The sequence below is a fragment of the Cuculus canorus genome, chromosome 17, assembly GCF_017976375.1.
Source record: "Cuculus canorus isolate bCucCan1 chromosome 17, bCucCan1.pri, whole genome shotgun sequence".
NCBI lineage: Eukaryota > Metazoa > Chordata > Aves > Cuculiformes > Cuculidae > Cuculus > Cuculus canorus.
Window position 1 is genome coordinate 6,956,601 of NC_071417.1, and position 26,443 is coordinate 6,983,043.

At 44.0% G+C, this 26,443-nt stretch overlaps 1 protein-coding gene across 2 annotated transcripts; it reads left to right on the forward strand.

Moving 5' to 3' along the window:
• Positions 1-7,749: 7,749 nt before the first annotated feature.
• Positions 7,750-26,428, forward strand: UPB1 (beta-ureidopropionase 1). 2 transcript variants are annotated; one of them, XM_054082312.1, is made up of 12 exons: positions 7,750-8,137; positions 9,254-9,510; positions 10,314-10,449; positions 10,633-10,804; positions 12,345-12,432; positions 12,980-13,074; positions 14,345-14,506; positions 18,411-18,580; positions 20,842-20,923; positions 21,745-21,787; positions 22,888-23,042; positions 24,400-26,428. In XM_054082312.1, the coding sequence occupies exons 2-12, from the start codon at positions 9,495-9,497 to the stop codon at positions 24,481-24,483; spliced, it is 1,203 nt and encodes a 400-aa protein (XP_053938287.1). In that variant the 5' UTR covers positions 7,750-8,137; positions 9,254-9,494; the 3' UTR covers positions 24,484-26,428. The 2 variants fall into 2 exon arrangements, with proteins under 2 accessions (XP_053938287.1, XP_009569624.2); XM_009571329.2 differs by lacking the exon at positions 10,314-10,449 and having other exon boundaries at positions 7,787-8,137.
• The last annotated feature ends 15 nt before the right edge of the window (positions 26,429-26,443 follow it).

Here is a 26,443-nt window from a genome sequence, read left to right on the forward strand (position 1 = left end):
ATAGGTCACACGGACATGGGTGAGGGAAGCAGAACCACCGGCAGCTCAGAGGCTGCAGGAAAGGGTGGGATGTGGAGCTCTGAGCTGGAGAGAGTTACTGCCTGAGACATGAATATATCATCTGATGCATAAGGAGATGGAAAGGTGACAGAAGGCCACGGGTATACTAATTATCTGCAAATTGCACTTTGTCATCTTTCCCTCTGCCATTATCTGGTGCAGGCAGGAATACATGCACACACTCCATTCATCTTCGTGACAGCTGGGGTAATTGCACAACCATTACGAGTACCCTGTGCAGGCAACTCCAGCTGCTGCTCCCAGCCTCTGCCCAGGAGCCCCTGGCTCCAGGAGCTGGGTCCTAACAGTTTGGAACTGTGGTCAATCCGAGGGTGATTTTATCCTGCTACTTCTTCTCTCACCTTTTCATTCTGTGATTCTGCTAAATCACTGTGTTGTAAGTAAGCATTATTCTAGGACTAGTAGTTCAAGACCTTGTGATTCAATATAACTAGAGAATGGTTCTTTGTACCTGTAAGAAGTGAAGAATCCTTCCATTATGATTTTGCTTCTGGCCTTGGGGAGAATTTCCACACCAAAAACTACAGCTTTGTGTACACAAAGCTCCCAGGTGATTTGGTAGTGGTTTCTAAAGAGGTCTTGATTCGCCAGAAAATTCTACTATGTTAGAAGGAAGCTTTGAAGACCTGTAATAGTTGACACGAAATGAAATGAAGCACACAACATATGCAGAGGAGCAAGGACCAGCAGATATGATAGTGTGTCATATTTTTGTACACTGAATGCCAGTCCAAGGGGGACCCATGAAGGGTCATTTGCTCAGTCTTTCTCACCCAGAGTTTTTTCCTGGAGAGCAGCAAGAGCCTAGTGCTCATATGTTTGCTGGTGATTTTGTTAAGTATTCCCCTGGGAGGTCCTATGTATCTTTGATGCAGTCTCATTTGGTTGTGCGTTGGCTGCCTCCATTGCCATCAGCGTTGCCTTCTCCCTATCCTCCTCTCCACTCCTCTCCCAGTGCCATCTCCCCCTACCAACTTCAAATGTCGTCATTTAAATTGTCTTTGCTGACTGAAGATACATTAGATGTCTTTGCTGCAGGGGTTGGGAAGGCTCCTCAAGCAAGGAATGTTCGGTCCTTGGGGTCATGGAAACCAGCCAGGAATTTCTGCTCTCCCATTCCCAGGGGCATGAGGAAAACCAAAGGTGACCGCTTCCTCAGTTTAAATGTCGTTGACCTGAGCTGGAGATATTTTCCAAGATATTTTAAGATCAAGAGAGCAGTTTTGGGAATATGACTGATATCCTGATGGAGGAGAATGATCATTTCAAATTACAGTGTTCTATAATACAATATAGGAAATTGCCATCTGAAAAAGGAAAGGTTCGGGGCTTTCTTTCTCACCCCCTTGATACACGTGTGTGGCTTGTTGAGTGAGGGAGCTGGATATTAAAGGTCAGATGTCATTTCTTGTGTGTGAACATAAAATAACAAGAGAGCCTAAAAAGCCAGCTGTATGCTGTGTGATCAGGAGGGCAGCGCATTACTGGGGAGGAGAAAGAAGGTGACAGTGGGACTAAAGCTGTCTCTTTTCTGTATGTCTGATATTTTAACAGCTCTCATGGGAGGAAGGACATGTTCAACCTAATAGGATAATGGAATAATATGTTGAACATATCAGCTTTGACACAGACCAGCTGGTGGCTGTAGACACAAATAACCTACGGAAAACAAATTGGAGCTGGTTCAGGAAATGGCTGTATGCATGCAGTGCAGTGGGGGGACAGGGGTGCTTGTGGGTAAGAGAGGAAAGATAAAGCCTCCCTCTTTGGCTGTGGGAGGAGTGTCTCCTTCCTGGAAAGGACTACATTCCATCCTTAACGATGGGGGTTATAAATTTAGTACTGTCTTCTCATCTGGGCCCACAGGACTCTGCACTGTGAGGTTGGACCAAAGGTCCAGGACGGAGTCTAGCTGGTAAACAGAACCCCCCGCCCAAAATAAACAAAACCCCCTCCTACAGTTACTGTTAGAAATGTCCTCAGAAATTACTGGTACATAACTATTGCTCAGCAGGAAAATGATTTCCAGCAGTAGATCCTCCACAATCTCTTCTTTTCCTTCCTTCTGCTGCCTTTGTGTTTTTAACCCATTGTCTTTCATCTCTGTCCAACTCATTCAAATCCCAGGCTCTGCAGACTGCTGTCCAGCAATGAAATGGTGAGTCCAGACTTGTTATTCCTGGTTTTGTTTTCTTCATAAAGCCATTCTTTGAGTTTTGGAGCCCAGTGAGATACCTGAGTGGAAGATAATTACTCTTCTCAGAGCTTTGATTTCAGGCTCTCTGCAGACTTCAGCAAATGCTATTTCACCTGCTCCATTCTGTTCACCTGTGAATTATTTTCTTTGAAACCCTGAAACATAGAAACGTACTTTTCTTTCTACATTAAAACTCAGATCCTGAACTGAAGCACATCAGGCAAACCGCAGCCAGCTGGTGGATGAATGAATAAACATACATGCAACACGATTGTCTCGGTGCATCTCTCAAGTCAAGAGTTATGTATTGTGTCCTCAGGTGAGTGTGGGTCTGTTCTGTGCTTACAGCCCAGCTGGCCGGGTGTCAGTATGCTGTGTCGCCACAACAGGTGACTCCAGGTTCAGTCTGTGTGGCTAGGAACAACGTGGCACAAAAGACAGTGTCAGTGGTGTGAACTGCTAATGAGCCTTTGAAAGATACCAAAGACAGCTAAGATCTTGAAGAGGCCAACCAATCCTCCCCTTCTCCCCTCGGTCGCTGCAGATCCACTCTTGCCTTAACGCGCACATGCTCTCTTTCCCTTTTAAAAGGCTTTAGCTCATGCTATTAGGAGTCAGCAAGCATTGACAGGGGTGCAAGCAGAAGGACAGTGGAATGTGCTGCACTCTTCATAAACGCAGCTTCCTTCTGCCTCATTTGCCAGCAGCACGTCAGCAGCAAGTATCACTTTCTTGTGCAAGAATGGCTTTGATAGAAGGTACACTAATGAAAGATACTCGATTGATGAGTTATTTCTGGCACAGACGGAGCTGGAAGGAAGTCAGCATTACACACGGTCTTTGGCTTGGGAAGGTCTGAGAACCCTTTAAATACTTGGCTCAGAATGGCCCTTTTCCTTTTATCTAGGAGATTTTTGCTTTCCTGTTAAGTTAATTAAGCTTCTGTTTTGTCTTCCTCATGCCCTTTTGCCAGCATCTAGCCCTTTCATGAAGGCACTAGTTCAGTAACCATCATTTATAGTGTCAAGCTTAGGCTACTACTGTTTGTTTGCCAAGTGCAGCTGCAACCGTCTGTCCCATTTCCCATGTTGCTGTGAGCCAGAGACAGCGGCAGTCGCTACACAAATGTGCCGTTGAGGGGGCGTGCATCAACTCATCGGGCAAACTCAACTGAAGGGTTGGAGCCCCCTCTCCCACTCCTTAGCACAGAACTATGCTCCCACGTCATGTTGCAGCAGAGTGACCCCACAGACGTTCCCTTTTGGCTTCCCTTCCCTGCCACCCAAACCACACCACAGCTTGAGTTACTTCTGGCTGTAGGAGCTGTGAGTTGAGTAGCAACAGGCAGAGACTAGCGGGGAAACACTTTAGCATGGAGCATGTTCTGCCTTTGGGCCCGTCCATGCAATCTGTGCTAGAGGTCTTTTTGTGACAGTGCCTGTACGTGGAGATCCAACAGGTTTTCCATAACAATCCTAACGGCAGGAAGGGTCTCATCCTTTGTGAGGGACATTTCTTGGTTCACAGCTTGAATGCCTTCTCAGAAACGCGAGTTGTTGACTGTAGGTGGGTGCTGTTATGTATTTTGTCCTAACAACTGTGAAACTGAAGATTAACATTGCCCTGTGTTGATTGCTGTGAGCAGGCTTTGACTTGCGTGAGGAATCCTGAGGGCCTCCCCCAGGTTACTCGGGAGGCACTGGATTTGGTGGGCCGGCTCTAGGGACAGAGCTCTTCAGCCTGCTTGGGGAGCTGCTGAGGAACATCGAACCTAGTCCATACAGTGCAGCACCAGATTGCTCTACTGGATCATTTCATACCAATTTGAGACAGCTTGGCCAATGACGCCAAGAAAACAATGGGGCTTGGGCCATCTAATCAGCTTGCCTGGAACAATTGACAAGGTTTTGCATGAAATAGTTTCTTGGCAATTTACTTTTTTTTGTTTTGTTTTGTTTTTTCTCTTGAGGGCAATGTAAGGCTCCTGTGTTCTGCGTTTTAAACTTGAGTGGCCCTGAGGTAGCTTTTGGGTCTTACTTTACACTCCAATACTTTATAGAGGGCTAAATGACTGAAAATTGTCCTTTTCAGAATTTCAGATAGGTCCCCGTTTCTCTCTCTACAATATATCTATCAACCCTATCAGATGCTTTACCAAAGTTGATAGAATTCACAGAGAGCTTCCACTCAGAGGAGAAACCTTTGAGGATTTTCAAGCTAGGCACACAAGAAATTGAAGACCATCTTTCTTAAAATCAGATTATTCAATCCCAGATTAGTTGTTTGCTAATTCCGTTCTCTAACAATATTCTTGCCAGGAACCTGGCAGTATTCGTGTTCCAGACTCTGCCTCGTCTCTCCAGCTCTTGCACTTTCAAATATCAAATTTCTGCAAAGACTGAAACAAAAGATCTTTGTCCGACTATGAGGGGAGGGACATCTTCCTCTTCCCAGACTGTACCTAAAATTCATTCCTTTTGGTATAGACTCCTGCCCGCTTTGATGAAGGATCAGAACACTATTTATAGTAGGTGCTTAAAGACCGGGCTTCCTGAACCCGTGGAAAACAAATGCACCAGATCTTATTCTTTTGTTCTTTTAATAAACTGTCCGTGAGATTCTTCCCCTCCCCTCCTTTCCTGCTGCTTTACTTGTATTCTTATATGTTCAGTGTTTTTTCTTTTCTGTCTTTGTTCCAGTTTATCAGCAATTTACACACAGTTGTTTCCCAGACTCCACAATTTCAACAGCAAAAATAACAATGACCTTTTGAGCCCATGAGCAATCTCGGTGGTGGTAATTTAGCTGAAAGTTACAGTAATGGACAAGAATGCTGCTCTTAAACGTTAGCTCATTAAATGTTTTTTATGAGTATTTATTACTCCTTTAATGCTCTTCCTGTGCAGCAGGGAGATAGCCGTATTCCAGGGAAGAGTGAGGCTTTTACTTGGCCAAAGTGGTCAGTTTGTGAATCTCTTCTGGTTTAAAGGTACATTTTCAGGCATGATTTAGTCAAAGCGGGCAAGGAGAATATTTCTGGCTAGAAAGATGATAGCGCTAACAACAGAATTACTCTTCCAAAGGTTAACTCTTTGAAGACTGTGAGCTGGGCTTTTCCTGGAGGAGGAAGGGGAAGGTGACTGAAAACGTACATTTTGCCAGACTTGGAGCTGGTTGGTTGACTGCCTTGGTCCCAGGCAGTCCCATGCGGGAGAGCAGACAAAAGGTATTGTCGAGATTAAATGTCCTCAGTTTTCAGCCACTTCCCTTCATCCAGCCTCCAGGACAGCAGGAAGCCAGAAGCAGATGACACAAAGCCAACTGTAGGAGGTTCTGCCTCTCCCGCTCTATAGGCGATCGTACCTGTGGCTCTTACAGAGTCCATGGGAAAGGCAAGGAAAGTAAATGGAGACCAGAATTTTCCATCCATGCCAAAATGTGTACAGACACATTTCTAAAACTGATAAGAATACTTAAAATATGTAAGTAGAATTTAAAAACCTTCAAAACCCAACTCACCCCCTCAAACTCAAGTGTTAGTAGCAGGCAGGCACGGTACAAAGAGTGACTTTGAAACAGAGACTCTTAGGTTTCCTTCATCTCAACACCCCTAACGCTTGTTTGTCTCAGTGTATAAACCAAAGCAGCAAAAAAGCAGTTTTAGCTGTGTATTAAGCACCATGAAGCCAGTGTTTTAATGCCCCCCCTATATTTTAGTCCTGTCTCCTCTCTCACAACTTTGAATTTGCTAATTGCTCTTCACTGGCTGTTTCTTACACTCAAAATGTTTCGATTCAGGTGTGCTCCAGGATAACTTTTTACGTCTCCATATGAAGCAGAGGAATCTGTATTTAAGGTGAAGCAATGTAAAGATCTATTTCAGTGATCTATTTGGCAATACAATGCAGTACTTTATTTTGTGGCTACTGGCTAAAGGAACTGGGTAGAAGGTCATTTTAAAGGGTGTTGCAGCATCTAGAGAGTGAGCTTAGACAGAGCATCAATATCGTGTGGCCTCCCAGGACAATTTAGGGTCCGCGTCTACCTCAATCCCTTGCTAGATGTTAATACCAAGAAGCACGACCCTGTGGGTGATTCCAGACAGTTATTGCATTAGGGACAGGAGTTATGCATTTATTTATCTTTCCATTTCAAGGAACGACAGGAGAAGGAAGTGTCTGGAACCATCATCATCATTTGCATCATAGTAGCAGGGTTTGTAAGAAGTTGGACATTGCAGAGGGCGTGTATGTACATAACTACGAATTTAGGAAGGAGCGGCGGTAATGCTGCCTGCAGTCCTGCCTCCTAGCTCTGATACATGGTGCTGTTCAGTAGGCGCTCCTATCTTGTGCTGCGGTGGAGAGACTGTTTGTTTGTTTATATCTTTTCTTTGGTCTTTCCCAATTTTAGCCTGAACTCTAAGTATTTGGCTCTTAAATTCAGTCTCCAGGGTACTTCTGACTAATGCCAGGGGACTGTTGTGGGCTTTTACAGGAACTCTTGCAGCACGGAGTGTGTTGACCAATATTATCAGAACCCAGACAGCACTGAGATGGTATCTGTTTAGCACAGGGTTTCGGCACAGAAGCAAACAACTGCTTTCTGTACAGTTTACATAGCTTAGTCCTGACTTCCATATCTGAATTTCTAGACCACCTTGACTGAGGGCAACAGAGATTAAAAGGGTGGACACCTCAGAACTATCCTATAGGGATTTTCCCTTGTTTTAAAGAACGGATAAAATACTTATTTTTCTCTAAACCAGACTGGGTTCATACCAACGTGTTCAGCTATTTCCCAAAATAATTACTTGGTCCAGGCCATGCAGAATTGGGAAGATGTTTAAATACAGATGTTTGAAGAAGTCAAAACCAGAGCTGGAATCTGGATTCAAGCATCTCGCTTAACAGATAATCGCAATGACTGAGGTGGAACGTTCAGACATAAACCCAAGCTCTCTAATATGCTTTGTCTGGGATGTGGAAGGCATCTTCCTTTATTAGGTTACTTTCCTGCTCAACATTAACATTTTGTGCTTTGAAGGTTTATTATGTTGGCTAGAGTTATACCTTTATATACACGTAGTCCCTACGGAATAGCCTGATCTCCTTTCATCATCATTAGTAATTCTAGGCTTGTCATTTCCTCTTCACGCAGTCTGGGCCTCACAGTGTTGTCACAGGATGGTTGATACGGGGCGCAGGAAATGGACTGTTTTTTCAGGTCTTGACTGTTGGCGAGTATTCTTTTCAGGAGCCTCTCTTTTATTGCTACAAAGTCCATTTCCTACATGCAGTACAATTTACTAAATTACAAACAACAAGGCACCAATAGAGAAGTCAGTGAAAGTTCACACTAAGAATAGAAGCTTGAAGAGAAAAGTTCAGTTATGTGACCTTCCTCAGGAGCTGGATACAAAATAGACCTGCTGTTTCCCTCTTTAATTTGCAGTCCAGGCAGGACACAACTCGAACAGTTCCCAGAGAAACCCAGGCCCTTCTGTTTGTTTCTACGAATCCTCCAGAAATGCTTTATCTGTGGACATCCTGGATATGTTGACATGGAAATGAACTCACTTGGTCCTCTAACTTCCCTCCAGTGTTATCAGCTGATTTTTGCATTGATCTCCCATTCTGCAATGTTTAAATATCCACCGGCCATGAACAGGACAAAATGTTACTGATATGTGCCTTTGAAATTAGCCATTAAGGCAAATGAGGATCATCAGATGAAAAATACCGTGTCAGTATCAGTCACTGCTTATTGTTGCCCTTCAGTAATCTGCTTGGGAAAGAAAAAGAATGCCTAAGAACAAGTTTTTAGGCCCTTGGTCATGAACAGGGAGATGCTCCACTGGTGAGTACAGGGTAAATACTTGCACTAAGCTATCCTCACTTTTTAAAGTTCCCTCCTTTCAAATGATGGGTTTTTTCTTTTCCTTCATATTCATCATTTTTTGCTTTATGACATAATATTGTCCCTACTTTTGACTTATCTTAAAGGTTCCCCCAAAGCTTAAAGGCTTTTCCTGATTGCTGTCTAAAGGAGTTAGTCTGCTCTTTAGGAGTGACTCCAAAGGGTTCCTGCTCCTGGGAAAGCAGCAGAGTGGTGCATCTGCCCTTCTGCCTTTGGAGTTCAGAGCATCCCTGCAGCTTTGGGGGTCAAAAAGGATGGATTAGAGTGAAAGAATCACATATCTCAAAATGCCTTGATGAAAGCAGACTATCGCTGGACACTTGCTGTTTGAAGTTAAATATTAGACACTTTCTCTCTGACACTCTTTTTTTATTTAGCCTAAAAGGCTTAATGTTTAACTCAAAATGCCTAACAACTGCAGATGCCCAATGCTGTTACATCCTCTGGGATGCGCACAAAGCAGTGCTTAAGCTCGGTGTGGCGTATTTCGATATGTGTAGCCACCCCTGAGCTTGGTAACTGGTTTTCTCATTCAAATGAAAAACTGTTCTGAAGTTCAGCTGCATTTTGGAGCGATGGGCACAGCTGACGGTTCAGTGAGAATAACTGCTTGAAAGAGTTGCCCAGAGCAGTGGTGGCTGCCCCATCCCTGGAGGGGTTCCAGGCCAGGTTGGATGGGGCTTGGAGGCCCTGATCCAGTGGGAGGTGTCCCTGCCCATGGCAGGGGTGGAACTGGATGGGCTGTGAGGTCCCTTCCAACCCAAACCATCCCATGACTCCGTGATTCTATGAAACAGTGTCCCCTGGGCACCTGCAGCGAGAAATATTCCTTACTGAGATGCACTTTTCCTTGTCCCAGATCAAGATCTCCATTTGTTTGATCCTGGCTGAGGCTAACGTTGGTTCAGGGATGAATTGCCAACAATGTCTGGCTTCAAATCCATGTTGAAGATGAAATTAGTGTTCATTACTGGCTCCCGTTTTAAGTCTTATCCCAACTAAAAAGCCTATCTGTGAAAACCATTGCCTTTTTATGACCTCTTTCCTACTTCCAAGCCTTTCTCTGGAACGGTATGGCTATAAAACGCTCCTCGAGAGGCTCTGCTCGCAGGTGGCCGGTGCTGAGGAGGAGTTGGTGCTGAGGGGGCGGAGACCCGCACCGGTGCCCCCGGAGGAGCCCCAACGCCCGGCCCGGTCCGTGCTGCCCGTGCCATGGCCGAGGCCCTGGAGTCGTTGGAGTCCTGTCTGGAACAGCACATCCCGGCCTCGGACCTGCCCGAGGTGAAGCGGATCCTCTATGGCGGCGAGACACGGTGCGCTGCCAGCGGGGGGGGGGGGGGGTGCAGCCCCCTGGCCCCCTCCTGTCCCTTAACCCTCTGCCTTCCTCTCCCGTCCCGTTGCCCCCCACTCTCAACCTTCTGTCCCCTCGTCCCTCTCTCCCGGCCCTGCTGCTCCTCTCTTCTGTCCCTGTTGCCCCCTCTCTGCCATTCCCGTTGCCCTCCTCTCTCCCGTCCCCGTTGCCCCTCTCTGCCATCCCTGTTGCCTGTTGCCCCCCTCTCTCCCATCCCCGTTGCCCCTCTCTCCCATTCCCGTTGCCCCTCTCTGCCATCCCTGTTGCCCTCCTCTCTGCCATCCCTGTTGCCCCCCTCTCTGCCATCTCCGTTGCCCCCTCTCGGCCATCCCCGTTGCCCCCCTCTGCCATTCCCGTTGCCCCCCTCTCTCCCATCCCCATTGCCCTCCTCTCTCCCGTCCCCGTTGCCCCCCTCTCTCCCATCCCCGTTGCCCCCCTCTCCCATCCCGTTGCCCCCTCACCCTTGGGCTCCACAGGGGCGCCCACCCTGTGAAGGAAGAGGACAGAGCAGGACACGGAGCTGGGCTGGAAGGAGAGGGCAGGTTCTGGGGTGCTGTGAGGCTGGGGTGGTGTGCGGTAACTGGAGTGGTAACTGGGATCCCAGCTTGGGAAGCAGGGCGAGAAAGCCTGGAGGACAAGGTGGCTGGCTGGAATGAAGGACCTGAGGGGGGTGGTTTTGAGGGAGGACTGACAAACTGCTGGCTTTGGGGTGAGGGAGTTGGAAAAGCAGAGATCTAACAGGAGGAAAAATACATTGGAGTTCAGGTGTTGATTTTCTGGGGGTGGCAGATGAAGACCTGGGCCACTGTGCTGCTGGACTTCTGTGGCAAGGTAACAGCGTCTGGAAATTACTGTTAGAGATGAAGACCCCGGAGTTCACTGCCAGGGAGGAGAGCAGCAGGTGGGGAATGTGGCCTCAGTACTGCCTGGATGGTCCCTTGTCTGATAGTTGTGATTGAGGGCATAGGAGCTTGGGTATCTCCAAAGGGGTGGGCAGTGGTTGTGATTCCTTTGATCCCTTGCATTCGGAGCAGAGAAGGAGAGCATCTCACCTTGAAATGTCTTTGTTTCCTGTTCAATCCAGAAAACTTGATTTGCCAGCTGGTGCTCTCTCAGCAGCTCAGGAAAGAGATTTTGAACTGCAGGGATATGGATTTGATGCTGCTTCCGAGCAATTAAGGAGGCCACGTGTTGTTCGAGTAGGGCTGGTACAAAATAAAATCCCGCTCCCCACAGATGCGGCCGTGGCAGCCCAGGTACGCAGCACGGGACTGAGAAATAACCCCCCCTCACCTGCTCATGTTAGGAACTCCCTCATGGACTGTCTGCCGATTGTCCGGCCGTACAGGACCCATCACTGTCTTAATGCAGCGCACTGCAAGGAATTTGAATGACACGTTCAGTCTAATTGTTTCCCACAAACTTCTCTTAGGTTGTGTTTACCTTGCAAATCACCCAACCTGCCGAAGCTTCTTTGTAAAGCTAAATATTTAGTCACTGATGCTGTACATGAAAGTTCTTTGTCTCTAAAACGAAACAGAAAATCATTTACCTGAAATCAAAAGAGATGGAAACCCATGGAAACCACAGGTGCAGTTCCTGTTTTAATTGAGAAATGCTCCATTATAGGAAAACCCATTAGAGTAAACCCAGTTAATAAAGCTGTGTTCGTTATTCTTTGTACAGTAGTAAACGAAATCTTATTACAAGGTGGCCATCATCTCTTAACGTAGAACCGTAGGAGGGTTTGGGTCGAAAGGGACACAGAAACAATGAGGTATATAGAAACATAGACATATATAGAAACAATGACATATATAGAAAGTAGTTTTAAAAGTGAAAGAAAATACCACCTCTATAAGTTCTCCTGGAGCAGTGTTTTTGTGCAGGGACAGGACAGAACATTGCTGAATGAATGGGTTTTGGAAGGGTTACTAGTCAGATGCAAGTCATTAATTCAATAAAAGGATCGAATTTGTGGATCCTCTGTGACATCTGTTGAAGACTCACAGTTCTATTAATGATTTTAACTTATATATAACTAGTTAACTATTTCTGTAAAGCAAGGCAGAGCTGTCGAGTCCGTAGGTCACTGGTGACTTGTCCTGTGTCCTTTTTTTTTGTTGGCACCTGAAAGTATTGCTGCAAAGTGCTGCTCCTCTGCTTATCTTTGCATAGAATACTCAAAAAAAGTACTTTGAAACAATGCTTTTTAACTAATTAATAAATGCTTTGATGATTTTTTTTTGATAATAATCTACTTAGCCCTTAGGACAAAGGGATTTTGGAGTTAGTAACTTCTAGAGAGTGTCCAAGATTCACCTGTGAGCAGGTTTTGGAGATAACGAAGGAAACACTGTCCTTACCTCATATTTCAAGATGCCGAGTACTTGACTTGCCGAGTTCAAGCTTACTTAACATCATTCTGTAGGTTGTTTACAATGAGCCACAAAAGCTATAATTTTTGCTGATTCTGTTAACATTTTTAGCTATTTGCAAGTCAGTCAGCAATGAGTTGCTGCATTTTTAAGTGCTGTAACCATAGAAATAGAATTCCATTGGATTACTTTCGCTATTTTCAGCATCTAACTGCTTTGAAAAAAATCTATATCTGACTCTTTCTATTATCAGTATTCGGGAATGATAACTTATTGAGTTCTTCATCCTGAAAGGAACAAGGCTAAATATAGGACAAGATAAATTTCATGTGAACAAAGCTTGTAAAGGCAGGCTGTTGATGTACAAGTGCCTTAGAACATATGGCTCTTTTCATAGCGTGACACTTCTTGCAATCAGGTGGCCGCACTGCACCGACGCATCAAGGAGATGGTGGAAGTAGCTGCGATGTGTGGGGTCAACATAATTTGTTTCCAGGAGGCTTGGAGTGAGTATGTTCTGCGATTCCTTCTAGGCTGTTGGAGTCCTTCTGTTTTAGAGATGTCCTGTATCAGCAGTATGTCTGGTCAGCCAGCATAGCTCTTCCAAGACACAAGAGCTGACTTTACTGCTTTCCTTGGTAACCACCCAAGGACTCTGTTAGCAGAACCACAGGGCAGGCGTGTGCGAGTCGGTTCTGTCAAAGACTGGGATGTGTTGCAGCAGTGATGTTTGGCGGGTGCTCCTTCTTCCAGTCATTTTTTTTCTTCTAAAGCTTTAGTTTTTTTCTAGACACATGTTAAAACTTCAAAAAATCTAATTTTAATTAAAATGGAATCTTTGAGGCATAATAGCGGTGAAAACCAAACTGAAGGCTAGAGTGGTGAGACAGGTTATTCACAGAGAGCGCACACTAGTGACTGGGCTGTATTCTTTATTTTTACCTCCGGTACGACTTTACTAAGTGCATTCTTTCACTTCTACAGTGTGCAGTGTGTATTTCTTGAGTGACAGGAACATTCTTGTAAATTTTGCCTTGCATTGGTGTTTTCCAGCCATGCCCTTTGCTTTCTGTACGAGGGAGAAGCTTCCTTGGACTGAATTTGCTGAGTCAGCGGAGGATGGTCCAACAACAAAATTCTGTCAAGAGGTAAAAAGAAGTCAAGCAAAAAAACCCCCGACATCCAGCCTCCAATGCCAGCCTGTAACCACTACTGATGAGCATGGATTTCTGCTTTATGTACCGCTCTTGTACTACTGACAGAACTGAAATAATCAAAAAGACATTTTCACCTTGCTTGACAAATGGAGTGAAGTAGAAATGGGCAACAACTATCCTCAATATTTATTTTTTAAGCTACTTTGTGTTTATAGATTGCCTTGTAGGGAGGAAATCAAGTGAAACTGCCTGTTTAACTGTTCCTGAAGTTTGCAAGGGAGGAATGATTATTCATGCAGATATTTTTAATTTCAATTTAGAAGGTGTTTCTCGCCTAGAACAGCTGAGCATTAAACAATGCTTGTTTGAAGGTAGGAGGAGAACAGCTGGCCTTTTCCAAATAGGGAGCACTTTCACACAAATATTTAGCGTCTCTCTGTGAAATGGCACAAAATGAAGGAGGATTTTTATGGACCTGAGGAGATTTGTTACTGCCTGGCTCTTATTTTCCAGAGACTGCAAGGCTGGCAGAGTTTAGTTTTGTTTTCTGACAATTTTTCTTTTCATAAGGGATTTCAATTATTTTGTTTTACAAGTAATTGAAACAACAAGAAACTGTTTTGATCTTGAGTTTGCCCAGATACGCTGCACTATTAAGCTTTTGTAGACAGCATATCTTTAGTCTGATCTAGGGCAAACAGGTGTTGCTTCTCACCATGGAATGAATGACACTGAGGAAATGTGGAGAAATAAAAGAAAAAGGATTTGAAGGAAAAGTCAGTGTGCTAATAAGATGGCAGGCAGGAGATGCTCTGTTTCTCACTCACAGCTGTGTTATTTAACATTTAACATGTAATGCTGTTTTACATTTCCCCTTTTTCTTTAAAACAAGCCTCCAGAGTTGTTTCCAGGTAGCCACACCTGGCCTACCAGTACAAAAGACTGGGCTGAGCGTTCTCCTCCTGTCCCTGGGAGCAGATGGAGGCTGGCTGTGCAGTTTGGCCATTGCTGTTAGGATGCTTTCTGCCCAGTAGTATCTTGCCTTCCTAGCTGAAGGATTCAGGTGGAGAACTCTGAGCTGTATCCATCTTTGATGATGTGGCAACGTGGGCGTGCCAGCGTGGGATAAGCAACAGTAATGTACCAGATGAAAATTTCTCTAATCCTTCTTCATGAACAAAAATCAATTACTGCAGGCAAAAAACCAGAAAATATATAAAACAGATATATATATAACAGAAAATTGTGTTTGTTTGTGTAGCTGGCCAAGAAATACAACATGGTTGTGATATCTCCGATCCTGGAGCGAGATGAAGTACATGGGGGCACTCTGTGGAACACTGCAGTGGTCATCTCTAATTCAGGAGCTGTCCTTGGCAAAAGCAGGAAAAACCACATTCCAAGGGTTGGAGATTTCAATGAGGTAAGATGCTGTGTCCATGTTGTGATTATCAAGGTAGTCTCAATTTGCAGCTCTCGTTCACATCAGCATTTGTTGTATCAGTCACATTGGCAGGAAATAAAATGTATTTCTGGAAAATGGTTCATTAAGTCACAAATCAGTTTTTCTCAGGTGAAATTATATTAAGTTTATTTATCAAGGTTAGGGAGTGATGATTCTTAAAGGACAAATAACATTGAATCTTTGTCATGTACTCTTCCATGGCCTGATGGGAACTACACAAGTATTGAGGACCTTTAAAACAGAACTCTGTGAGTCCCCACTCTGTTCCGTTAGTTGTGCACGACTAACTCGGGGAGTTTGTGCACATGTGCGTGTTGAACTTCATTTGGAGGGCAGTTGTTTCACGGTTCAGGTGTGAACGTTATTTGTGGCCTTGACCTCCGCTTCTCTGTGAGGTTGTCTTGGAAATGACAGTCGTTTTGCTTATATTCCTGTGACCAGACTTCTTTAATTCTAGCTGAATAGCTGTTTTGCGGCATCCTGTGTTTGCGAACCACATTGCTTCCACCCAGCCCCCAGCAGTTTTCAGGCTGCCCTCCAGAATCGCCTTCAGAAACTGAACTGGTACTAAAGGCAGAAGAAAAACTGGTAGATCTGACATGTGCTTATCCATCCATAGAACTATCACAAGCAGAAAGATCAAGATTAAAAATTAACCAAAGTCTAAAAATACATTGTCTTGCCTAACTAAATCTCTCCCTGTCAGCTGGAGCGAGTGACCAGCAGAGGCGCTTCTCCTGAGCACCAGGGGCAGTATCCCCTGTCTGGAGGCTGTAGTCACTGAACTGGCACTTCACAATCCAAACTGCTTTTTTGGTAATTTTAGAAGGGGTTTTGTGTCTTGAAACTTGGTGTTCAAAGACCTTGGGAAGTTTTTGACCTGGGCTGCCAGACCTGCTTGGGCTGGTTTGTGTTTCCTCAGAGGAGCTGTTAGCAGGTTTCTGCACACTGGCTTTCTGGCACGGGCCTGTCAGTTGCCAGGGCTGACTGCTGGTCTTAACAATTATCCTGATATATAGTATTCTTTTATTGACCCAGTCTTTCAGCCAGCAAAACAGTAACTAATAAACCCCTGCTAAATACAAGCACTACTGAAGATGAATTTTGGTTACTTTCCACATTCTTGATTTGCTCCTTGTGTAATCAAACAAAAAATATATCCGTGTTGCTTGTGGTATAATATGTTGTCTTCCAGTTTTCCAGACAGTGTTTTGTGGAACATCAACAAATTCCAAGAAACTTCGTGTTTACAGCTATGAAACTGTAATGAAAGGCACCTAAAAAAAGAAATTTTTTTTTTTTCTTTTCCATGTGAAATATAAATAGAGTTTCGTTAAGAGTTTTGCATAGTTCCTAAAAGGAGTTTGTTCTTATAATCCTGAAGGCCAGAATTACCACCAAACAATCTATTTATGCTACAGTGCTCTGACATTTCTTGTTATATCTACCTCATTACAGAAGCAAGTAGTATTTCCCAAAACCAGTGCCTTTTTTTTAGCCAGTTTTGTCAGCAAAGCAGTAAGTCCATTCTTCCAATCTCAGAAACTCTAATAGAAGAACTTCAGCAACCATCGAGACTACAGGGACAGATCATGCTCATCTGTTACTTTAATGTTGTTTTCTCTGTCCACAAAGTTAACCCCCAAGGAAAGGTTGAATCGGAAATGACTTTTGTTGGATTGTCTCTGTAGAGCACATAGGGAAGGGAGCCTTGGTAACATCATCCTGGTTGAATCGGTGAGCACTAAATGGGAAGGGAGGAGAAGTCGGCCTGTAACCTATTCAGCCATGTGTGGGAGGACATATAAATAAACAAAAATCAATCCTTCAGACATCACAGTTTGTTTCTGTGGAGATGATTGTGACCTCTGGTAAGGAATAAAGAAATAAGAACTGACAAATTCCCTGAAGCAACAGCATTCTTGTTTTCCTTCTGTTGTCATGAAGGAAAACTGAGAATAGAAGAAACAATGGAAATGTATTCAATCAGCGGCATTGTTTAGAAAAAGGATTGTGTGAGTGCCCACCACGTGGTGTGCTCTCTGCAGACAAGAAAGGAGATAAAATCAGTGCCCAAAGGGACTGTGCGATTTCATGAGACTTGATAGGAAATGTGAGAAACATGAGATGTCATATTTACTGGGCATGATGAACCTCTAGTTCTCCTTGGATTTGGAAGATCCCCTGTATCTGTCATGCCGTTCCGTGCTCAGAGGAGACCCGAGCTTGTTCCCCAGCCTAACTGTGCCTGCTTTAGACCTGAGGTGGTTCTGCTTCCTTCAAGACCACTGGCAGTAGTTGTTAGAATGGACAGTTCCAATCAAAGGGGAATTGTTTTACAGCAGATGTTTCTTATCATGTAGGAGGCACGCCCCGTTAGGTCAGGCTGGTGGATTATGTACCTGGCGTCTCTGTCTCTGAGGTCACCACCAAAAGGTGGCATTACCCTACTCCCTTGGTATCCACAGTCCCTGCATTCGTGGTGGTGGGTGACATCTTCCCATCTGCTCCATTTCTTCTCTCTGGTGCTTTTATCAATGACTTTGACCCTTTCTGAACCTGGTGCTGATGCCTGCTTTCGACAGGAGTCACAGTGGAGAAGTGCACTGCCTGCTGCGTGAGAAGTTACTTTGGTTGAAAACAGGTGCAGGAGTGTCATTTGGGTCTGTACCCACTGCTGCTGCCGCATTGGGGTTTCTGCATTCATATTACCCACCACCTTTGCAATTTTGTACATCTTATTCATAATGTCGCCCTCAGCTTTCCATCTGCAGACTGAAGAGCCCTGAAGCTGCTCTTCACACGGAAGCTGCCCCCACCCCTTCCTTGTTTCAGTTGACTTTGCTTGTTCCATCCTTCGTGTATCCTTACTGCAGACACTGGAACCGCCCAGAGTACTCAAGCCAGGGGCACACAGAATTCCTATAAAACAGCAAAATGTTGTTTTCTGTTACATTTCAATACCCTTCCTGTTAATGTCTGAGATTTGCTTGGGTTTCTGGCTCCCGCTGAGCACTAAGCAAGCGTCAGTGACTCCACATGAACGCTTTTCTTTTGTGTGGGAAGAGCCATTTCTGTACGTTTGTCTCTCTTGATAGGTGTCAACGATGCCAGTCCTTCTCACTGGCACCTTTTACAAGAACCGGTGCCTTTCTAACTGGAAATGTTGAATATGATAAGAGAGAAGCTTGCAGCATATGGTAAATGAGATCTTCTAAGCCAACAGTTGGCTTAAGGTCCTTTAAGGAGTGTTCTCTGGATTTATCCTCTGATTTTCCTGGTGGTTATTTCAAGCCTTCTGTTTGTTTAGAGCATATAGGAAATTTAAATAAGCAATCTTAGCTATACACTGATATTTCCTTATGGCATTCATAAAACTGTATGTCAGTACATAACGGGTGAGTGCAAAGGAGTTCTATGTTCTTTGAACAGTGTTCAAAATCTCTTTTTTTAATCAGAATCAATGGTTTATGGCAATGAAGGAAAAATCTTATGTGGTGAAAGTACTGAGAGATGCCTAAAGTTTGGTGATTTGTGGGTGTCTCTAGCTTCTGCAGAAGCTTCTGTCATCAACAGAAGTGTTTATGTCAAAGTCAGGCAATGCTTAAGGTGTAGTATGAGTGAGGGAAAACAGAACAGGGCTGGAATTTGATCTCAGCAGCCCGAGAGCACCACAGTTTGCTCTGTACCCATTACAGTGTAGCTGTGTACCAGGTGGAGGGTGATGTCCTTGCCCATGGTCTAGTGACTTGAAGCTGGTAATCAGAAATGGGGACATGTCAAAGCAATGTTGGAGGTATTTCTTGGCACTTTTTTAAGAAGTCTGTATTTGTGGGGTTTTGTTTGTTCTGTTTGTTTGCAGTCTACTTATTACATGGAAGGGAATACAGGACACCCCGTGTTTCAGACGCAGTTTGGAACAATTGCTGTGAATATCTGCTATGGGCGCCACCACCCTCTGAACTGGCTCATGTTTAGCATGAACGGAGCAGAAATCATCTTTAACCCTTCAGCCACTATTGGAACACTCAGGTAAAGTACAAACTGTTGTAGCCCATTGCATGCATTCTGGGTTAACTGAACCTCTGAGCCCCCTTGCTGGGGACTTTGAGGCACCTTGCTGAGGTCTTGGGGTGTGAGATATGGCCTCCTCATTTTGCCTTCACAAAGGAATACGCATTCTTCTACATCTGGAGTTTTGGGCTACCAGTCTGCTCGTAGTCACTAATTCTCTTCCAGAACTTTAGTTCTACACCTGCAGGTCTTTTATCTCCAAGATGGAGTTAACCAGCATCCATCTGGTGCCCTGAAAATTAATGAGCGTTTATTTAGATTATCTGTGCAGTGTTATTGCTTTATGATAGGCACTAGTTGTTTACCTCCAGGCTGAGCTTGCCTGTTTGCATTGTCCACCTGGGAGCCAGTAAGTATGGTATCAAATTGCAGTTTTGCAAACCTGAATGTATGAAATGTTCAGGCAATATAGACTTGTGAACTGAGTGTACAAGATGATAGAAGAATTAGAAATGTAAGAGGAATATCTTTTTCGGTATTTTCCATCTTTTGCGGATTCACCCAGTCCCGCCTTTTTACCTGTTTAATGTGAATTTGGGGTTTCTCTGCCTCTGTAAAAAGGTCCAAGAATATTCATCCAATCTTTGTTGCTGACCAGGCAGAAAATTCTGAGGACATTAAGCATTCATAACAGGGTAGAAATGTGGAAAGTAGATTAGAGGCATATAATTTTTGCAGGCACAGGCAGTTCAGATGCACAGATCCACATATTTACCAGCTGGAGCTAGGGTGGGTGGGTTAGATGCGGTATTGCCATTCAAACTGCCTTTAATAGTTTCTGGTATAAAAGATAATTTAGGTTGAGTAATATTGGAAAATGTCCTTTGGAAAGAGTTGAATGAATGCACAATGCTTTGGGGACATTTATGTCACTACCAGAGTGATGTTTGTAATGTTTGTCCACTTACAGCCCATTAACAAGAAAGCAAACAGAAATTACCCTGTTGTCATACAGCATTTCATCAGTACTCTGGGTGCTTCGGGCTCTTCTAATTACTGGCTTTTACTTGATTGTTTTTAAGGTTATAATTTTTATTGCAGGAAGAAGACTCTTGAGACCCATGTAAAAACTGTCTCTGGGGTCACTTCTTGGCTATAGTCTTTTTTCCCTGTCTCTCTTCTTCTGTGAAATTGTAATTTGCTGGAGCTTTTCAATAAAATCCCCTTTTCTTAGCAGAGGCGGCTGCCAGACTCAAAGCAATTGAGCAAAGAGTCCATCAACCAAGTCCTGTCAGTCAGTCCAGCGACTGTCTCCTAAGCTTTGGAGTCTGGGAGATGAATGCATCAGATGCTCACAGCCTTGTCTTGTGCTCACAGTCGGGCAGGTCTCTGCTGTCACAGGAGCATGCAAACTGGCATCACCTTTGTTTAAGAGCTCTGGGCATTTCCAGATCTCCTGTTAACCAGTCTGACCCTTCCGTATCAAACTATTTAATAAAAAGAAGACTATTTTAGTGTTAAACATCAATCAGAACTGAGTTCTCCTTTGGAGAAGAGAGAGGCTTGTCAAAGAGGAGGAGGTTTTTATTCTTGGTTCTCAGGTCTCAATTTGATGACTTGTTTAGTACATAATGACTGGGAAGTTATCAGGATGCTTCTGTTAAACACACTTGTTTTTTTGACCAATACACCGTGGGAAGGTGGCTGATGGAGATGCCGTGAAAATGAGGTAAAGTAACAGAAGTAGGAAATTGTAGTAGAAATGGATTTTTCTTTTCCTTTCATTTTTTCTTTATTTTCACATTAATTTTGTTTTTATTCACTGCTGCAAAAGCCTCTCCCGGACCATTTGGGTAAGAAAGGAGGTAATTCTTGGGACTCTTGCAGCTTGCTGCAGAGTGAGGTTTGGTATATTGAAGGTTAATGGAACCTAAAGCACACATGTAAATACTTTTTGTAATTTGGAGAGTAAACCATTTTACACTTTAATTGCTTTGCAAATCTTGAGATGTGTTATTTTTCCTTTTTTGTCTTTGCTGTGACAAAGCCATATTTACCAGGTTATCAGGCAGGATTGTGTATATCTGTATTCAAGCAGGAAATAATTCTAGTGCTCAGCTCTGTCTGTGGTGAGACTTTAATTGTAAGAACAAGATCGATCTTAGTAGCTAAGGTTTTGGCTTCTTTGACGGAAAATGCACACTATGAGACTGTCACGACCTAACTTTATCTCTGAAGTAGAAGGGTAGTGAATACCTGTCATCTCTTGTGTGTTGCAGTGAGTCACTGTGGCCAATCGAAGCAAGAAATGCTGCCATCGCTAATCACTGCTTTACATGTCCCATCAACAGGGTAGGAACGGTACGTGTCTTCACTTCGGTGTTTCAGTTTGTTGGGTATTGTAGTCTGAGTAAATTCAAGGTAACGAACAGCACAGCGCTCAAATGCATAGATTCCTCTACCGTATAACAGCTCAGTTAATGTTTATAGTACGATTTGAAGATGGACAAGGATAAAGAGTTGGAGAGCTGCCTTGCTGCTGGCAGGCTACGGTTTTGGTTGCAGCTGCTTTCTGTTCTTGAATCGCTCTTTGCAATGAGCACCTGCCCTTTTGCTCATTCTCATAGTTTCTGTGGTGAAATCAGTATTCTTTTAGCCACAATGACTGCAAATTAAATATATCCCCAAGTCAGTGATAGACAAGTATTTGCCGTCGTGCAGATGCTGCCTCTTTCTGGACACTGGGATTCTATAATGAAAACGAGGAGTGCACACAGTAGGTTTTTGTTGCCTTCGGATTATCCAAACACCCTACATGTTCTGTAAGGTTTCCTGCAAGAATCCAGACTCGTCCTTGCTGTTCCATGAGCACATTTGCCACCTTTAGTGATCTGCAAAGACGTATGGGGTTAAATGTGTCCTCTTTTTCCTCTTCTTTGGAATTGTGGTCCGAGGGGTGTTCACTAAAGTGTGTGACCAACAGGCGGTGATACAGAAAGATCCTGTTTGCTGGCCTGTCCATCACAGGATCCAGCTTCCCCACAGCTCCCTGTAGACAGTGCTGATAGCGAACAAACTTCATGGATTTGTCTAAACTTCCCTGCTGCAGCGGGAGGGCTGGCAGGGCTCTCTTGAATTCAGTGGAATCCTGCTGCCACCTATGGATTCTTTTTGTTTTGCAGGAATACTTCAAAAATGCCTTTACTTCTGGAAACGGTGAAAAAGGTAAGTTCAGAAATCCTGTTCGGTGGTCACTAATAGCGGTTAACTTGGAAGAAGCAGTCACTCTCCTGCAAGCGTCTCTCCCATGGTGGCTGTGGCAGCCAGCGAGTGCCTTGCCCAAGGCAAGGGTGTGAGCTGGAGAAAAGCGGCGTTCCCTGTACAGGTGGTGCCGCCACGGCACGGGGTCACCAGAAATCCATACCAAAGGTTTCTAGACACTTCCAGAGGACTGAGAGTTTTGGAGTCAAGTGTCCTTCTTGGTAGGACAAGAAGACAGCAATCCCTCCAATTTGCCTGTGTTGGCAGTGTAGGTGTGGCATTTGAAGCTGTAAGGTTCTAACAGTGACAGCCCCAGCCCAAAGCCCCATCCGCTCTGCCCTCTCGCACAGCCTTGCTGGAAGCTGGACAAGAGGGAGCTCAAGAGCATTCTCAAAGGAGAGCGTGGGATTTGCATCCTTGACTCGCATTTTGAAACACTATGGCTTGCCCATCACAACCATGCCTGCTTCTCGCTTCATCTAGAGTGGGCCTGAGCCTTTTTTAGCTCATTTTGGAGCGAAGCGTTGGTAGCAGCTGCATCAGGGAGGTCAGTGCTGTCCAGTAGCACAGCAGATGTGACTGCTTTTTGGCACAACTCAGAGTTGTGCAATAGGAAGTAAGATATTTTTCCATGCTTCACATCCCAGTGTTTTCACCTCTGACTTTGTATTGAAAATGGAAAGGGTGCATCTGTGCCAGCTGTTCTGGAAATGTATGATTTGACAATTAGAATTCATTTAAATTCTAAACAAAAAAACAGTGAAACCAAAGCCTTGACTTTAGTTCAGAGTCTTAATAATGGAAAAGTGTAACAACACATTCCTTTAAAGGCAATGTAGTGAGTTTTTCCCTGTGAATTTGATAACTGAAAGCTGTGCTGGGGATGAAGGTAACTCCTGGTCAAAGCTGCAGTTGCCTTAGGATCGTGCTGTAACTCTTGAGGATGATAAAGCACAGGGAGTGAGTGCCCACAAGAAACTGAGCCAGGCTTTAGGGGGCACCACGTGTTAAATTGTGTACTTGTTTGCAGATGGCATTACATGCGTTTTTAAAATCTCTTTAAGCGCACCATGACTTGGGACATTTCTACGGCTCCAGTTACGTAGCAGCACCCGATGGCAGTCGGACCCCAGGACTCTCTCGCACTCGGGATGGACTTCTCGTAGTCGAGATGGATCTAAATCTTTGCAGACAAGTGGGTGACAAATGGAATTTTAAGGTAAGCCTGCTGATACAGAACTGAGTTTATGTAAGATATTAGAACAAGCAGGCTTGCATGTCAGTTATATCAGGAATGTATACGATATCATTTCTTAGCAAGAGATTAATTTCTTTGCTAATGCTGCCAATCCATATAAAGGGACTAGTCAAAACGTTATTTCAGGTTCTTTTACAGATTCATGCAGTAGGGATCCGGCTGCTAATGTAATGGAATTAAATTGTGCTGGGAGATTCCCAGTTTTTTAAAGTCAGGCAGGTGTTTAGTTTTGCTTTACCACCAAAATCCAAGGCCCTTCCTGCTGAGGTGGGGTTTGATGTGTCAGGAAGCACATGGAGCGTTGCTTACAACAGCTTCTAGGGGTGTCTGAACACACACAATTGTATTGATTAGGAAAAACTATCATTAAAAGTAAAACGCTGACGTTTAGCTGCATTGTATAGAATTGCTTATTTTCTGTTGTCTTCAAGTCTCGTGCTTTCAGCACCTCGGTTTTATGTTGATGAGGTGGTTGCTATTGTTGGTCTTTTGGCACATGAGGCACAGCTGTGGCTTTTGTTTATACGAGAAGGGATATCCATTTCCTTTTCCTCTCATTTGTGGCCAAGACAGAGGTAATTCTTGATATGAGGGGAATGAGGAAGTATGAAGTCATCATTTATCCACTGCAGAAAACCCGTGACAGCAAGCAGGAACCTATTTAACCTGCTACGGTATCTGCAGTTTGCATTCAGTGATGCCCAAGATGGATATTAAGTAGAATATCTTTGCTAAACTTACAGCAGCAAAAGTTAAACAACTTGTCCTGGTTATGCTTTGGTGAGAAGGAAGGGGTTCATCCCTCTCGGGTCTCCTGCACTTCAGAAAAGGGTAACACACACCATCAAGTGCTCTATTTCAGCCTCCCAGCTTACTGTATCACCCACAGCAGTTATAGTATTTCATGTTATTAATGGATAAAGTAAGAGCAGCCCAGACACCGTCAGTGGCACGTGTGCACCTCGCTACGGGCAGCAGGGTTCATCAGGTGCTGAGTCACCACCAGCAGGTGTGACAGGCAGGGCGGGAGAGCTGCAGCACAGCAAGGCCTGCGATTTGAAGTCTTACTTTTTAGAGTGGAAATGCACTTCTGCCCTTTTTTAGGGCAGAAGTGTAGTTTTAGGCAACACAATGTGAGTTCTTACATTATTTTGTTCTAAGGTACTTGAGGTCTTGCATTTTGAGTGAATTATGATTTTACTGTTTGGGGCAATTAGCTAATATGTAGCCATCAAAATTGGTGCATATGGATATTTTCTACTTAAGTACTTTCATAGCTCAATAATAAGAGCTGAAGCTTTGTGGTTTTCTTTTCCAGATGACTGGTAGATATGAAATGTATGCAGAGAAGCTCGCTGAAGCAGTCCAACCTTATTTTGTACCCAATATAATCAAAGAGTAAGAGAGCATCTCCTTACAATCCAATGTTAGGTAACAAAGTAAAAGGTACTGTGTGGTGATGGCTTTGCTGGGGATCACAGGTTGTTACTTTATTGTTGTCATTTTAATTTCCTGTGACAGACTTTAAAACAGTAGAATTCAAAGCTGCATTAAGTAAAATACATGACAAATGGCTTCTTGGGGTGGGTTTACACTACTGAGTCCAAATTTCTATTCCGTACTAGAAGTAAATCTGTATTTACTAGAAGTCATTTACTAGAAGTAAATTTTGTTGCTGTAAAATCATAGTGAAACGTATTCCATGCTGTCACCTGGGATGGAGTTGGATAGAGATGAGTCCAGAAGGACATAAAATGTTTTACATCTGCTTTGCATTCTGTGTCTCTTTACTTCTGCTTTCTCGTTTTTACCCTGTACCCAAATGCATAATTTAGAGAGAGGAGGCATAAATCAGCCACAGTTGGGTCAATGTCTTGGGTCGGTCCTTTAGGAGCAGCAGCAGAGCTGCAGAGGCTCCCACTGTCTCCAGAGGCTCAGTGCCATGTGGGGAGGTAGAACAGAAACACCAGCAAACAGAGGCACGGCTGGCGCAGTTGCATGTTTCATTGTGAACAGAGAGACACTGTAAGGCTGTCAGGGATCAGGATGGGGAAGGAAAGCTGAATTTGTAGCTGAAATAAATATTTGAACACTCTTGATTTTTCTTTTTATCCCAAATCACAATTTCAGCTCTGCCACTTCCTGTACAGAATTTGTCTTCTAAAGGGTTTCCAACACTCCTCGTAATCATTAACACTAGTTAATAAATGCACTTGCTATGTTATGTTACAGGGTTATCTGTGACTTCAAATCTTTATTGAGAATGGCTTAATTACAAATAAAAATATATTTATGTATAAAATCCCTGCATGTAAAATACCCCTTCCTTTGCTATTGACATCATGAAGGAAAGTCACAAAACAGTTTCAGAGCGAGTATTTTGATGGACAATCCTGTAATGGGAAACGAAGTTTCAGGAAATGCAGATGATCTGAATGCTTGTGCAGTGAGCTTCGTTTGAACCTGAATTTGTGTCCTCTAAATACTCAGTCTTTTCACTTAGCTTCCGCTTCTTCCTTCAGTTTTCATCTCACCACTATGTTCCATTTGGCGTCTGCCAGAGCGCCTGTTGTGCCAGTGGCGCTCTCCTTCGTCTGTATTGGCTCAAACAGCTCTGTTTCTTTATTGTTCAGTTTTGTTGCAGTATTTAAGCCCTGGGTACCGAACATTCAATGTTGTTGCACCCATCTGTGCACTTCACACCACTCAGCACGCCCATACTTCATGTTTTGTGTTTAAGCTCAAGATTCCCATTTAGATAGGCTAAACATCCCTCACTCGCCTTGGTAAGAGATGGTTTTATTCAGCTAATCAGGCCTGCTCTAAGATAAATCCCAGGGCAGCTGCACAGCACTGAATGACTGGCTTCCTGCAGGGGCACGGGTTAAGGGAGGGCTCGATCAGCCTGTAGTTTACACAATGGTTAACCAGTAACATAGCTAATACAATCTCTCTAAATCAAACACCGTGCATTTGGACTTGGGCAGAGAAACTCTCAGATCAGTAGCCGTCTGGTGCCTTGCTCTGGAGGAGTCAGAAGGCATTCTCTGTAACTCTGTAAGAGGGTCTCTGCCTTTCCTGATGGGCTGCTGGGAGCACAGCTCGCAGACCAGCATGATTTTTACATAGCAAGCATAAGTGCCAGGATGCATTTTGACTTCACCAGGGAGAAGCAGAATCTGATACATGAAAATTTGTCACTTATGTTTTGTTCGCAACTTTTTAAAGGCTGCTGTGTTTTTAAACACCTGGTGCTACTTGGAGCCCTCTCGATTCTGCTAAGCAACTTCTCTGTAAGTCAGCAACTGACAGAACAAAATGTTCTGTCTTGGAAAAGAACATTACCATGCTGAAAGTAGATT

Coding starts and splice junctions, on each gene's coding strand:
- UPB1 (XM_054082312.1), top strand. Junction 14,507..18,410: donor GGGTTGGAGATTTCAATGAG/GTAAGATGCTGT, acceptor GTTTGTTTGCAG/TCTACTTATTACATGGAAGG. Junction 20,924..21,744: donor CCATCAACAGGGTAGGAACG/GTACGTGTCTTC, acceptor TTTGTTTTGCAG/GAATACTTCAAAAATGCCTT.